Genomic DNA, 15,735 nt, shown 5'->3' on the forward strand with positions numbered 1-15,735 from the left:
AGAGCTTTTCCTGAAGGGAGATGTTTAATCGCCCGCAGGACTTCCTCTTGTGAGATATCCGCTTCTAGAGCCTCGCTATCTGCTCTTGAGATCTGGGGAAGTGGGATTGAGCTAAGGTACTCTCTTTGTTTAACCAAATCTGGATCGTCTGAGCTAAATAAATTTATAATAGAAGGTTGCAAACTGGGCTGCAATATACGGGGTAGTGTAAAGGTTCTCGCCCTGTGGAGAAGTTATCCCTGCGATCGTGTGGGCTGCGGCCTTCTGCTTTAGCTGTCTAGCCAAGAGCCATATTGGTGTGTACGTAATATTTATGTTTGAGAACTAATAGACCCCGTTCCGCTTTCTTCGTTTGGAGCATATTCAATTGCCCCCTTAGGTGTTGGAGTTCTTTGCGTAACACTCTTGAGGGATTACGTGTCATCCTTTCCATTACGTCCTGCAAATCTTTTTCTAACTGGGTCTCAATGGCGCGCTTCTGGTTTTGCCATCGAGCGTGCAGGGCGATGAGTTCCCCTCTAAGGGTAGCCTTGAAGGCGTCCCAGTTTGTTGCCTCCGCCACCCCCGAGTCCCCGTTTAAATTGAAGAATTCCTTAATCTTTGTTTTTACGTCCGCTCGTAGTGCCACGTCAGACAGAACGACTCGTGGAAACGACCATCGCCAGAGACCTTGCCGGGGTACTTTGCTTTTAATCGATAGCTGGATCGGTGCGTGGTCTGACAGGGTGATTGGCAGTGTATGTATGGAATAAATGTTGCCCACCAGAGTTGTGGATCCCCAGATGTAATCTATTCGGGAGAAGTTTTGTTGGACGTGTGAAAAATATGTGTACCCTGTGTCGAAGCCCTTCAGTGCCAGCCACAGATCTGAGAGTGCTAGGTGCGCCATCTTATTTTTATTTATTTTTTATTTATTTATTTGCATTTTTAAAGCGCTCACACAGCCAAGGGGCATCGAGGTGCTGTTACAGGAATATGTGTCTTAGTTGCATATTTATAATGCGCTTAATACCCAGAGTTTTCCAAGCGCAGACCCGGGGATCGGACCTGTGTTGCTTTGTGCCATCTTGTTTCCAAGGCGAGCACGTTGCCGCTGAGCTATCCTCTTACTCAGTAGGGCTGGTGTCAGGGGGTGCTTGTGGGAGATGAGGTATGTTACTTTCGTCCCGTTGGGGGTCCCATGCTAGATTAAAGTCCCCTGTCAGTAGGATCTCCCCCTGTGCAGCCTGGAGGAATCCGTCTTGCCCAGAATTCGGGGCGTAGACCGTGGCCAGTGTAAGTGTAAGGTTGTCTCTGGTCAGAGTGATAAAAATGTGTCTGTTTTTGTTGCTATAATTTGGGCAGTGCGTCCCTTCCTGATTCCTATTAACACCCCTCGTTTTAGCCTCAGCATTCGCCTGTGCTACAATGCGAAACCCCCCCCTGCCCTCCCCAGCATGATGCGATTAGCATCCATTTTCCTGATGTGCGTTTCCTGCAGAGTGATAATGTTCGGTGTGTGTTGGGCAAGGAACCCTTCTAGTTTATTACGCTGTACTGGGGTATTAAGCCCCCGTATATTCATTGAGAGGAGTTTTATTATGCTAGCCATTGAGTTTGTATATTAGGAACGCTGTTTCTCTGGACTGGTGTAACCATGGGCTCTGCCCCAACTTGAGCCTCCACTCCCCACACCCTCCTATACTTAACATCCCCTAACCCCAATTTAACCCTTGCCTCCCCCTCCCCCCATGCCCTGTGGCAGGTCTGTTTGCCTGTGCAGTCCTTCCTCATCACGAGGGGGGTCGAGACCCACCTGGATTCCCAGGGCTGTCCTGTGGGGGATCCTACACCCCCTGTCAGAATCCAAGAGTGGCTTGTGCGCCCCCGTCCATCCTCCTTCATGGTGGAATCGTAAGCACTTGTTCGATCCTGCTGTGGAGCACTGACTTATTTTGTTGGCAGCTGCGTTGTTGCCCCTTGGGCATCTTCCTGGGTATTTGTAAGGGCTGGGCCCTTAGGTGGGGGCCTGTTGCAGCCCCTTGTCACTTGCGACTATTCCCAGGGTCTAGGGTGCCGGTTGATGGCCCTCTCCTGTCCATTGTAGCATTCTCCTCCTCCATGTCCAAAAGCCGAAGCCCCTCCTGCGGCGAGGTGATCCTGTTTTGTTTACCCTCCCACTGAGAGAGCAGTCCAAAGGGGAAGGTCCATCAATACCTTATTTGTTTGTCTTGTAAGACCCTGAGAATTGGCGCCATTTCTTTTCTTTTTAGGAAGGTGGTGTGGGCCAAATCCTCATATAAGTGCAGCTCTGTTCCATTGTAGTAAACTGGTTCTGCTGCCCTCACCGCTATAAGTATTGCTTCCTTCTGAGGGAATCTGGCCAGTGAGGCTACTACGTTGCATGGTCTGACTCCCGGTTCTTGACATTTTGGGCCGATCGCATGGACCCTGTCTATCGAAATGTCACCACCCTGGCCACTTCCCAGAAGGGTCTCGAATATTTGGGGGGCCGTGTTTCTCAGGTCCTGGTCCGAGACCGTCTCCGGCAAATTCCTGATTCGAATGTGTTAGGCAGAAACCTGTGCAGTTCCCTTAGGGACCACTGCAAAAGATTTAAGACTACAGGTGTTTGGCAGTAAACCCACTTGGTAGCAGTCTGTACCACACAGATTCACTTGGTAGCTGTGGCTGAGCAGTCAGACTTCTCTCAAGAAGAGTTAGGCAGTATATAGAGTATACACAATAGGTACAGAGATACAGTAGTACAAGCAAACAATGACCAGAGCTTTGGTGTAAAAGTATATAATTATTTATTTAAAGACACACTTGTAAATTACACTAGCACAAAGAGGTAAGTAAATTCAGCACACAGTCACTATTATATATATACAACCCTAATTACTTATTAGACAAGTCTTAATGACAAACACCACTTATTTTTAGACAGAGGTGAGCGCTTAACATAAGATGGCACTCTAATAAGTTATTAAAAAGGGAGGGAAAAGGCAGAGTTATGGAAGCACACAAATTTCAATACTTTCTAAAGAACCACAGTAAGGCAGGATAGGCAGAGTTCTACTGGAGAGTAAGGAAGTCAATTAAAAAGGCCCACTCTTGGAGAGAGCAAGCAGAAGGGGTCCAGGTTCACACAGTGGGGTTATGCCCAAAGAGTCTTGTAGATAGTTCGCACACAAAGAATGAAATTAAAGTCAGGAAAAGTTAGCTAGGTTGTCCCAGGCCAGCCCAGGTTAGAAAGTCGAGGCTTTACTGTCACCCCGAACGATCTGTCGCAAGGGAAGCCAGGCGGGACACAGTACCTTAAGTGGGAAGGAAGCGCCAGCTGGGGCAGTTCCTGGCAGTGGGTGCAAGTCGGTGTTTCGTCCAGAGGAAGAGGAGGTCTCGACGTGGAGGAAAGATGAAGGTCGTTGCACTGCCAGGGAAGAAACCAGCCGCAGAGTTCTTCGGTTAAAAGGTACTACCCGTCTATTCGCGGTAATGGCAAACCGTGGTATTCCGGTTGCCGGGGTGCTTGGCACGGGCAAGGCGGCCACGAGATGCTCCAGGAAGGCGAAAACAAGGCAAAACTGGTTATCCCCACCAGTCAAAGGAAGAAGACTCTCCGGACTGGAGATGTCCTCTGTCGTCGGGAAAAGTGGTGAGACGGTTCAGCAGGGCTCCACCGGTGGTGTCGTCATTGCAGGTCGGCTCAGCTTCTCCCTCCTCAGATTCTTAGGTCCTGTGGCGACTTCTGAAGTTCCAGTCCCCAAAGCCCTGCTTTTATGCAGAAAACCCCCATTCATTCAGCCTAGCCGGCTGGCCGGCTCACCACTTAGGGCAATCACACAAGAGTGTGACTTGAGTTGCCAAGGCAACTCAGTCCAGGGTGCCTAAACCCCCTCCCACGCCCCCTGTGGTACCCAGACAGAGTGGCACCACTTTTGGAGGCTTCTGTGGAGAAGCCTGCCAAAAAGTGGAACAAAGGGCTCGACTTGGGTTGGAGTCACAGAAGAGACACAAACGCCATTTTAGAATCGAGTTCTGGCAAAAAATACCAACCAGTGAATTTATATTGAATAAATAAACAGGCGGTATGTTCGAGGCTATAGGAATTAAATAATTAAAATTGGTAGCCTCGAACAATGGGAAAATCCCATAGAGATATATTCACGGTCGAATATAAAAAGTAGTATCCACTGCCACCAGCCAAAACTCGATCAAGGGGGACGGAGACGTGCCCCCTCGAACAACAGACCCCGGGGCAATCGAATTGCCCAGACCAGTACGTCCACAATATGATGGTTTGTACTGGTTTCTGTTCATAATTTGGGACTAGTAAAGCCAATGGTGACTTTACATGCCCTGGGAGACAGTAGTCAGTCCCAGGGTATGGAGTCTATGTTTGGGGGTCGCTACGACCCCGGAGGGTGCTGTGTAACCCACATCCAAAACACATGAAACCCTGTGGAGTAAAAGACCCCATAGCCCATAAAACACATGGAAAGACAAAGGAACACCTTAAATCATGTCTAAGAGTGGGAGTAAAAGAGTCTCACTCTTAGCGTGAGAAAAAAATAAACCCCAAAAATCCAGCAAAGCTGCTGGGGGACTTACTAGGTTTGGGAAATTAGCCTTTACAGAATATTCTCCCTAACAGAATGTTTGAGCTGCGAGACCGATTCTCCAGGTCCTCGCACTGTTGCTCGATGTTATGGGAGATTCTCGCCAGTTCTTCCAGTGCAATATCCATTTTCTGGGTGTCCTCCACCACCTCTTGCAAGGCCCTCTACGTTGTGTCCGTGCACTCCCCGAGCTCCGAGATGACCAGCCTAAGTTCCGTGATGGAGTTCTTCATTTCCCCCATGAAGGACGTGAACTGTGCTTGGAACGCTAGGGTCATTTTGTTTGAGAATTCTTGAAAGCAGGCCTCAAAGTCCTTTTTCGTGGCTGCATTTAGAGACGAGGCTTCCTGCTGTGATTGTTCTTCCTTGGTCGGGGGGAGGGGTCTTCGTCATTGGTTTCCTTGCCCCTGGGCCCTCCCTGCCGGTGTTTACTTGGGGCTTTTTGCGTCCACCCGACTTGCCTCTACTTCCTGACATTTTGGTTGAGTATCCTCTCTCCCTGGGTGTGGCCTGATGTGACGCCCTGTCATACCCTTTCGCGCTGTGTGCTTTGGGGGCAGTAGCGTATCTAGATTCTTGTCCTTTTATATTGCAACCGTTGCTTGCTCCCCTGGGATCCAGTCTTCCTGCTGGTTGCTGTTATGGTGGTGCAGTGTTAAAGTTCTGAACCTTGTCGGTGTACCCCAGGTGTGGCTTGTGGGGGGCGGGTGTTGCCCCTGTAAGTCACTAGTTAGCCTGTGTGCAGCCTTGGCAGGATTGTGCCCAAACTTCACTTAGCCTGTCGGATGCTGAATGTGGCTGGACCGCGCACCCTCCCGAGGTGGCGCCCCCGTCTGGCCCGCTGCTGGCATAGTGGCGCTTCCCACCCGCACCTTCTCTGTGTCGGCCCAAGTATATGGGCGCGTCCACCTTGCCCGAGCTTAGTGGCAAAATAGTTTACACTGTGCGCACACCTGGGTTGCATGCGCCCCCCTTGCTGCCATTGTTCCCTGTCCTCGGGGACGCGCTGTGCCTCCTAACTGCTGCTGAGGCTTGCGTTCCTCTCCCGATAGCCGCTCAGCCCCCCTGCTCACCTGTGGTAAGGGGGGTAATGTGGGCGTGAGCTGGGGGTCCCACTGCCGTTGCCATCCCGCCGTGGGACCCGGGTGGTGGCAGCCACAAAGCCGGCTCCGGCCGATCTGTTTCCCACTCCGACGCCACAAAGCTGGCTCAGGCCGATCTGTTTCCCGCTCCGGCGAAGTGCGTCGGGCGGCTTCCCCACTCCTGGTGCCGGCCGACTGCTTCTCGGTGCGGGGCTCTGGGAAGCCCTTCCGCGTCCCCCGAAATTCTTGGGGTACATCCCCTGTAGGGCTATCTGGCTGCCGGCTGCTGGTCTGAGTCCCGCTGCGGGCTATGGCAGTTGCACTGCTCTTCAGAGTTCCGCCCCCGGTTCCTGGTCTGCGCGGGCGCGGTTAATTGCTAGGGCGATGCATGCCCCACTTTGTCTAAGCTGCAGACCTCCTGCAATCCCTCAGGTCATTATGCGGGGTGCTCACGCTGAAAACCAGTGTGCTGCTACGAACGGGAGTGCTGCTGATGGCTTGGGCTCCTGGAGGGGAAAGGAGCGCACTGCCGCACGTCTGCCCTAACGAACCGCCATCTTGCAATCCCCATAATATGATTGTTAACGTGATATAATAGAAGTTCTTTAAAGTGTACTGGTAAAACCCTATGAAATTCAGTGAAAAAACTTTAAGGGATGTTATGGTTACAAGTAAAACCGAACCCCCCTCAAAGATTTTACAGTTATGGTAAGCTAAGCAACCATAGCTCACGCCACCACTGTGCACTGCTAAGACCAACACCCAGGACATCAAAGATGACATCACACATTTGTGATGTCATCTTTGATGTCCTGGGTGTTGGTTTTAGCAGTGCACAGTGGTGGGGCGAGTTAAGGTTGCTTAGCCTACCATAACTGGTCAATTTCTGTTTTTTTGGGGTTTTACTTGTAACCATAGCGTCCCTCTAGCAAAGGTTTTTCACTGAACTTCATAGGTTTTTATTAATGCAACTTAACCATGACATCCCTTTAACAAATATATATAAATCCCTGAAGGCTTCAGGGCTCATTTCACTAGAGGTGTGGCAGCTACCTCTGCTCTCCAAAGAGGGCTACCTGCTTAGGATATCTGTTGTGCTGTAACATGTTCCTCCATTCACATGTTTGCAAAACTATACTGCCTGGACACAGTATCCGCATACAAGTCTCCTTTTCGGCAGGGCTGTCCGCCAACAAATGGTGACATAATCGCTATTGAGTTCGCTCCTTCCCTCCTCCGTAATGGTTTTACTGTTATGGGAGTCTATCTAAGATGAGGAATCCGTGAGAGGACAGACTCCATTAGAAGTATTTCTACTGTATGTTCCTCCCACAGATTCCTCATTGCTCTCCCAGCCTACCCCAAGGTTATGCAGTCCTCTAATACAATTATACAAGGACTCCCCTTTTACGCTAATAATAATTTTTGTCTCAAATCCGTAACGTGGCTGTGCAATGGGGAAAAAAGGACAACTGAGGTGACAAGGTGCCGAGTGCTGTATTTGTACTTGCATCAACGTCACGTCCGGTTACATAGATGGCGATTCGACAGCCATCGAAAAGGGTGCGCAGAACATCCACTACTGGGAAAAATATTTCAGAGCGCTGCAAAGCAGGAGAATAAATATCTAACATGTGTAATCCGTGGGAGGAACATCCAGGAGAAAGAACATTACTAGGGCTAAATAACTTGTTCTTCTGATGAATTCTCTGTCAAAATGCAGATTGTCTTTTGTATCCAGCTGTCACTCATTGTGAACATGTGTGTGGGGTAATCTTTACTTGGATGATTTTTTTTCTCTAAGGTGCTTCTGACTGGGAAATTAATGCTGAACTGACATCTGCAGGTGTTGCTTTAGTGCCATGTGGCACTAAATTGACATATTGGTAAAAATAATGCTGTATACATTGTGGGGCCTGGATATTGTTTTACATGGGTAATCTATCTGAACATAGAGAATGTATCAAAGTAATGTACCAAAAGTATATACTGTGTTCTATCATAAATGAGTGAGTTACAGCCTGTGCAGACAAAGATGTGTGATAAGTGAAACATTAGTCTTTTATTATCGGACACATATCCTTGACACCTTTCAATTCAACACAGCTATGTTTTTAACTACGTTTGATGAATCCAACTCGTTATATTGATAAATATTCCTTTGTAGGCAGCTACTATTGACCATATATGTGTTCCCGCTGTGACTTACTGTTATTAATCTGCCTGCAGAATTCCTTTGAAAGTGGGGCTCGTTCGTCCAAAGATGAAGAGGACGAAACTGAAAAAGCCAAGGAATTACAGTTGGAATCGCTTCTATGTGCCTTTGAATCTTTAGGCAAAGCCTGGCCTCGAAATCCAGAGACCCAGTGTGAGTTTGAGTTTTGGTGAATATTGACTTTGAATATTTGAGATACTCTACATACCCTCCAGGAAGCATGCTTTGTTCAAAATACCAACAAGCTAAGTGTGCTTTTTTTTCTTTAGTATACTTTTGCATCATTTTGTGTACCTTCTGATTGGTTTTTTCAGCTAGTGTACTGTTCTGAGAATCCAGTCTTCATGGACCTGAAAAGGTTTACTATAAACATCTAACCATAAAACCATTTGTAACGAGGGCAAGCAACAAAGGTTAGATTACGGAGATGAGGGATTTGGTGTGAAGTACAACTAACAAACTGAAGAGATGGGCAAGCAATAGATTATCCACACAAGTTAAAAATGCATATATTTATCAACACCAATGCATTAAGACAAGCTTAAAAACTTGGTAAAACAGTATATACATGCATATAATCACAGTTAGATGTTCAAAATGGGACACACTACACTTAAGTATTTACACATCTTAAAGGCAACTACTGTCAAACTACAGCTTAAGTGATGGGGTAAATAGATGGCAGGCTTTATCACAAGCCTTAGAATGTGTAAGACAGTACTAATTTACTATAGCTTAACGTAATGAATCCAAGCCCTAACCCAAGATCAAGTGTTTCACAAAGTTCAAGTTAAGTAACTCAGCTTAGGCTACATTGGTGGCTTTTCAAAAGTTATTCGAAGCTCTCTCACAGGGAATAAGGGGCCTCAATGTGTTAGTACTAGAGTCATTGACCCAAATGGCATGATTTTAAAAGTAGGTTTCTGCAAAGGAAAGGGGCAGCTACAAGTCACAGTTGTTAACGAGCAGCCCAGACAGGATTCCCATTTCCTGGATTTACCATAGAAAATGCAAGAGTGTTTGCAGAGGACAGCTTTACATCAGTATTATTCAGTGGGAACCCAGGGGAATTCAAAATACAGAAGCAAACTTACCCCAGGTAATTTAGGCCTATTGGGGACAACTGCTCTCACCGTAGATTTTGGCAAGCCCAGGGCGTCAAAGGAGTAGAAGGTTCTTTGGACAAGTTTGACAGTAGGGTCCTGTGGTTTGACGGTTAATATCTCTTTTAGGCACCATTACAATTCTCGAGGGGACCAGGCCGGATTCAGGTGGAAGGTGATGAAGGGGCTCTGCTTTCAATCCCTCAAAAATGGAGGAGCCCCAGGACACCAGGGATTCAGTTATCAGTTGAAGTGACCCCACACACAGGGTCTGCTGGCTTGATGACTCAGGACTTCTTCTCCATCAGGACTCCCCTTCTAGAGCAGAAGCATCAGAGTAGCAAGGTCCATGTAAGGGAGGCATTGTGCCACAAGTAGACACTGACACAAGATTGCAACTTTCAAAACCTGCATTTGTAAATTTTGAATGGGGAGTTGGGAAAACTCCTAGCTTGCCCTAATACTAAAATGGGAGCAATCTCAACCATAAACTAAAGAAAACACACTCCTGGTCAGTCTTGTCAAAATAATAATGGCCTATGCTAAATGCTAATAACCTAATGCCTGCCCTTACTCTAAGATAACAAATTGGTGAAGGGATATGGATTGGGTCAAAAGAAAATCGGTGTGAAAAACAAAGGTCAGTGTGGCTGAGCAACCTTCTCTCCCCACATTTTGCAGGAGTTGGTAAGATGGCACATGTGCCTTGGGTGACACACTCTGGCTCCAGACACAGGGATGCAGTTCAAAGATCGTGGACCAGGGCCTGCTTGGCCTACCACGATCCAGTTCCTTTTTTTAGCAGTTCAACAAAATCACCACAGTTCACAATCACGGCTCAGCTTCTTCTCCAGAAGAACAATTTCACCCAGGTCACCTTCTGCCGGGTTCAGACTTTTATATCACAGTTCATGAGGTTCCTTTCCCCAAGCTTTGTGTCACATTCACTAGGCTCCCCTCCGTTGGGCTCAAGCCTCTTTTTTACTTTTCCTACTGCCGAAGACTTTCGAATGTGCAACGATTTTTCTAAGACCTCTGCATGACCACTTCGACCTTCTCTTTTCATTTGCCTTTCCCCTTATAACACAAAAGTTCCTTAATTCCTTATAGCTCTGCAAACATACAAACACAAAGTTCAACAAAATCTTCACCAAATGACACTTTCTTGCAATGCCTTCTGGTACTTGCAGTTTTCACTCTCAGGCTCCCCTCAATCGGGCGCACACCTTCTTTCCCACTTTCTCCATGTATTTCTTGTCTGCACGATATCACAAAGACATTCGATTGTACCGCTTCTAGTATTCAAAGTATGACCACTTTGCTACTTGGTATCGTGCTGCCTTTAACCATGAACAAGAGTCTTTTATTGCTTTCCTCATGGTTGCCATCTTACGCGCAACCTTCCCTTGCCACTTAGTTGCCGCCACAATCTTCGTTTCACACAGACCGTTCTTTCAGGGCATTCACTTCACTCACCTGCTGTGTTAACTCCTTGCGTTCGCTCGCAGCTCTGTTCCTGGAGTCAAGGTTTGCAGTGCACAGCCAGTGTCTCACCTCCCCAACTCTGTCATTCACCCGGAAGGGTGGCTGATAATGTGGAAAAACTATGCAAGCTTTCCCTTTCCTTTTAATCGGCCTTTCATCCCCAATCTTCAGGATTCCGGGGAGGTAACGTCCTCTCGCAGGGAAGTTCAGGGTCTCTCTCCTCTTGGCTTCCGTCCCTCTGTCATCCTGCGCCACCTGGTTTGCCGCGGCCCTGGAAGTACTGCTTCATTCTGTGTCTCACCTTGCTCTAGTGTGTCCCAGTGCTCCACCTTTTATTTGTGTGGGGAGAGTTAACATGTGTCAGGTTTATGCAATTGTGGTCAATTGCCTGACTTTGCCTGACCATATTAACAGGGTCTCGATCCAAAGGCGATGGCCGTGCCCTGGCTGCCTGAGCAAGAGACCCCTGGGGACTAGACGGTGAGGCACCCTCATGTTTCTCACATCCACAAAGAGGATGTATTTTGGGACTCACAGCACCAGGTTGTGGGAGATCCAGGCAAGAGGGGAAATCCCCCCTTGGGATAGTGAATGGGAGGTACAGGCTCACAAGTCTTCAGAGCTCCAAGATCACAACCTTGGCGATGCAGGACTCAGAACTTTTTAGGCCCACCAGCTTAAAAGAAAGAGTCATTGTTGGCGGTCTCCCCTGTTGATGACAAAGCAAATCTTCAAACTTGTGGTGGATGGCTTAAGCAATGGTTGTTCCAGCAGCAGTGATCCGCTGCAGCCTTTCATGCTTTGGATACATGGCTCCTGATTCTCTCCATATATTAGAAATCCTGGACTGGGGACTTCAGTTCACTTAACAGGGGATCAGCACCATTCAAACCCTGGGCGGCTCCTGTCCATTTGTGGACAGCCGGCTCAGTTGCTGCCTTGACCTCACACAAGGTCTAGGATATGCTTTTGGGCTATCTGTAGCCCCATACCCAGCCTGGACCAGTTCCCTGCAAACAAAAGGCTATTTCCCCCATCTCTGGCCAGAGACTGCGAGGAGGAAGCCCATCTATGGCCACATCCTACACATTGCCAAAAGGATAGTGAAGCACAAAGACGAGGCTTAAACAACATTGCCAGACATTTTAGCACTTCAGGGCACAAATGGCTACCATGTGGAAAAAAATAAATGGTGCACAGGAGTGCATCCAAAAAGCTAAAAATTAATGTACCACTGCCAGAGTCTGCCTGGCCTTCAATTTCTGTGGCAAAGTACCCATAGTCCCAAAAGAATAGGATAAAATGTTTGCTGCACTGCTGTCCTTAGGGGAGGGAATAGTACTACAGCAGACTTAAGTGTGGGATACGGCTCCCCTGCACTGATGGCCTTAATGTCTGTCCTGTGCCCCTAAAATTATGTCATGGATTGAGGCTTCAAAGGACTTTGCTCCACATTTTCACATCAGAGTCTCAAAACAATCTGCTGATATGCTGTAGTTCCTTTGAAGTATATGGGAATGCTCCAAAAAGAAAAACCTTTCCTAACACCGTCATGGAAACAACTGATCTGTGCATGCTAGCTCATCTACTTTTTATTATATGCTTTGCACTTACAAAATGTTGTCCTAAAATATATTTTAAGTTAAATAGTGTTGATTTGTTTGTACATCTCGCCCTTTATCACAGTAGTTGTTTTTTTAATTAGGAATCCCAGTCGATAGGCAATTTTGTTTTTTTCTCACAGAATAAAAATAGTTGTGCAATATCAGTCATGCATGCATACACAAATCTAGGACGGAATTACTACTGCATCCGGATGAGGTTTCTGTGGGCCAACGTGGAAGCTCTGCCCATCTCCACAGTCCAGCCATTCACATACGTTCTCGCACCAGATTATGGAGGACAGTGTACAGAAAATGTCTCACCCCTGTGTTGGGCTGCAGTGAAATTAAAGAACAAAATCTAAACTGTATGTTGAATGGTACAGATGTCTCCTTCCGTGAGTGTGGGGGTCGAGTTGGAGATCAGATAAGAGCATGTGCCTCTGTCTCCCGTTAGTGGTGTGAGCATTAAAGGAGCGCAGGAATGCAGCCATCATTAAAAAAAAAAAGGTGGTAGAAAAAGAGAAAAATATAAAAAAATGTTGCCCACCCCGTGCCTTTCCTCTTGAGTTGCAGTATTATAACGGATACATTCCTTCCATGGATCCTCATAAGAATAAATAATTCTAATGGACTCCTTCCTCCCATGGATTTCTCATCTATGATATCTATCTCCCAGTGCAGCAGCTCCTAAGAAACATTTCCGCCTACAAGGGCCGCAGTGCGGCTCCGCTTCGTTTCCACCAGACGCCACTATGAGCTCCATGCCAGACTTGACGTCTGGGCATTATGATGATTCACAGGATCTTGTCACTTTCGCCCCAGAGGGTAACCCTTCCCTGTAAGGCTAGGAAGGTGAGGCCACTACCTAGTAATCCCCCATAGGAGTGGTAAAAAACAGGAGGACCTCACAGGCTGAAACTCCCCTTCTGTGGATAGGGACTCCCTTTTCGTTCAGGAAACCTCTTACCCCTTAAACTGTAAGACCTCCTCAAATTATTATCAGCCCATATGAAAGCACTTCTGTTGTGTATTGCAATTCTTCAACTTATATTTACTCGGAGGTTGAGCACAGTAAAATCAATAAAAGTCTACAGCATTTACAAATCTTTTCTGAAGATATTAAGGCAAGGAAGAGCACTCAAGTAAGCATTTTGAGTGTTCACCCACTAAGTACTGAGAGGAGGGGGCCACTAGGAAGGATGAAAATGGGCCAAAGGAAACGGGGGAAGGATTGTGATCTTACACTAGGGACGACCCAGCTTATTGGTATGAAAAGGGATTAAGGACTACCTGAAAGGAGAAACACCAGGTCTGAAGCCCGGAGAGCCTGGGAGATTCGAAATGGCCGAGAAGATGTAATGCTGGGGAAGCTGATCCCATACTGTTGAGGACGCCAGGAGTAAACCGGGAGAGTCCGCTGTAGCCCAACTGAGCGAGGGCTTACCAGGAAGATTGAAGTTTGAAAACGGTGGTGCGACCTCGGGGTCCAAGAACGGCACTGACATCGTTGAGCTACAGAGGGGCCTGCAGAGTCACTGCGGGATGTGAGAGAGTGAGGAATTCAGTCACGGGGGCTGGCACAGTGATCTACTGCCCCTGGAAGAACCGGTTACGTGTCCCGCTACAAACACAGCTAACTGGGAACACAGGAGTCCCGGTAAGGCAGTGGGGCCAGCTAAGAGTGGGATCCAAAACTATCTCCCAAAGCTATGAAAAGGGGGGTGTTCCTATGGAGTAATCTCCCTCGTCTAAGTGATTAATACAGAAATACTAGAAGTCTGGAAAACCTCGGGAGTAATCTCCATTGTCTCGCTGACTACCAGCAGAGAGCTTCAAGTAAGAAAGCTCTCCCTTGTCTCATAGGGGTGGTAAATGTAAAGCCAGTGTGAGAAGCTATCGTAGTGATCTTCATCGTGAGGGAGACTGTGATAATACAAACTTAAATATCAAATACATTGGGAGGGATTCCCTTCCTCACTGTCAGTGTGATATAAGGGAGAAAGACATAAGAATCAATCGGATTGGCCTCCCTGGTTTTACAATCACCACTAAGAATCAGAAGAAAGAACACCACATCAGGACTAGTCTTTCTAGTCCCGGTGGCCTTTTGAATCCGAGTGCTTGTTTGAGAGACATTGAAGTTCAATTAGGCAAAGTAACCAGTGGGAGAGAAACCAGGAAAAGGAGGAGTTTAAGTTCACCATAAAAGGAACTTGGAATGAGCTACAAAGGCTCTCGAAAGGTATTGTTTGATCTTGAAGAATGCCTATGTTGTATCAGGAGAATGGAGTCTTTCTCCTGGCTGGTAAATCAGAACTCAAGCAACGGAATACAGAGTGAAGCCTGAAAAGAGGTTACAAGACTTGAAGAGTGTTGTTTATGTTAAATTACCCCCTTGTATTCGAGACCGTCATCTCGGTTGAAACTTGATAAACCAGGAGAGGCAGTCATTGTCCTGGCCCTTCATTTGAACTTGAAATATTTTCTAATTATTTGTTCCATGATTGTGGTGCACTATTTCATTTGGAGGGAGTCATCCTCCTGACCCTTCTTTCTTAGTTATTTCTTTCATTTTGTGGTAGGGACAGAAGAGGATTTTTGGGACAGAGGACGGTTATTTTGGGTGGACATTCATTCTGACGACAAGGACCCAGTTATCTTTACTCTAGGTAGGGACTTCTCTTTAGAGCCAGGGAAAGGTAGGTGTTTTGCTATTTAAAATAAGTCTATAGCCAAAATGCCACCTGCATGTCCAACTCCTGCTTCCGACATACCACCGCATATTGTGAGGGGTCAGTAATGTGAGACTCAAACTATGTTTAGTTTTCTCAAGGTTTGACATTATATTTCAAACAAAATTACAAAATGAACCCTAACTAAACCTACTCTACCAGGGGATTCCCTACCTAGTCTAGAATCTAAGGGACAACCTCCTGGCATACACAAAAATAACCCTCACACTAAACAACATAAACATTCAAAGCAACATAACACAACATAAATAAAAGGTTACCAAACAACCAGTGTCTTGGATGACTTCTACTTGTCCTGGGTAGATCTTGCTCTCCCAGGAATGTCCCAAAGTCAATCTCTTCTAATGAAAAAGAAAGTCTTCAAAAATTCAAAAGAAACAAAAGTTCACACAAATAAAAGTACATTAGTAACTGTTCCTTCTTCACTTTATGAAATGATCCCCTTTCCAGGTTCTACAAAGGAAACGGCACAAATGGTGTTCCTGGACAAACCCTTTCCAGGAAAAGATGGACAAAGTGGAAGACAAAAGTACCACTTCTGTTTAACAACAACTCTTCTGCTTGCAACTTCTGCAGCGTCATTTTCATCCAGTTTGCAAGTAGGCTTCTGCTTTAGGTTTGCTCTTTCTCCAGCAACTCCTTTCTACTAATGATACTGTGCGAGCAGGCTCCCTTGCCTGACAGACTTCTGGTTCTACTATATCTAACTGCTACAGTTCTGACACAAATGTTAACGACCACAGTTGTACTTCTGCTACTGCAACTTATAATTCTGGACAACTTCAACAAGACTTCTTCGACCTCTACAGGTTGGCAAGGCACACTTCTCTTTTATATGGTAAGAAAGGGTTGCCTCTTTGCCTTTCCTTCTTTTTTCCAGCTACAACACAAT

General features: G+C 46.7%; 1 protein-coding gene across 2 annotated transcripts in view; it reads left to right on the plus strand.

Annotated features, from left to right (window-relative positions):
- Nucleotides 1-15,735, plus strand: part of ECPAS (Ecm29 proteasome adaptor and scaffold) — a 3,148,361-nt gene that overhangs the window by 2,941,568 nt on the left and 191,058 nt on the right. For both annotated transcript variants that reach the window (XM_069630810.1, XM_069630809.1), the window contains exon 45: nt 7,913-8,051. In XM_069630810.1, the coding sequence (XP_069486911.1) occupies nt 7,913-8,051 (139 nt within the window). The remainder of the gene's footprint in view (nt 1-7,912; nt 8,052-15,735) is intronic.

Source organism: Ambystoma mexicanum, chromosome 6q (assembly GCF_040938575.1).
Source record: "Ambystoma mexicanum isolate Mex_15411 chromosome 6q, UKY_AmexF1_1, whole genome shotgun sequence".
In the NCBI taxonomy this organism is placed as follows: Eukaryota; Metazoa; Chordata; class Amphibia; order Caudata; family Ambystomatidae; genus Ambystoma; species Ambystoma mexicanum.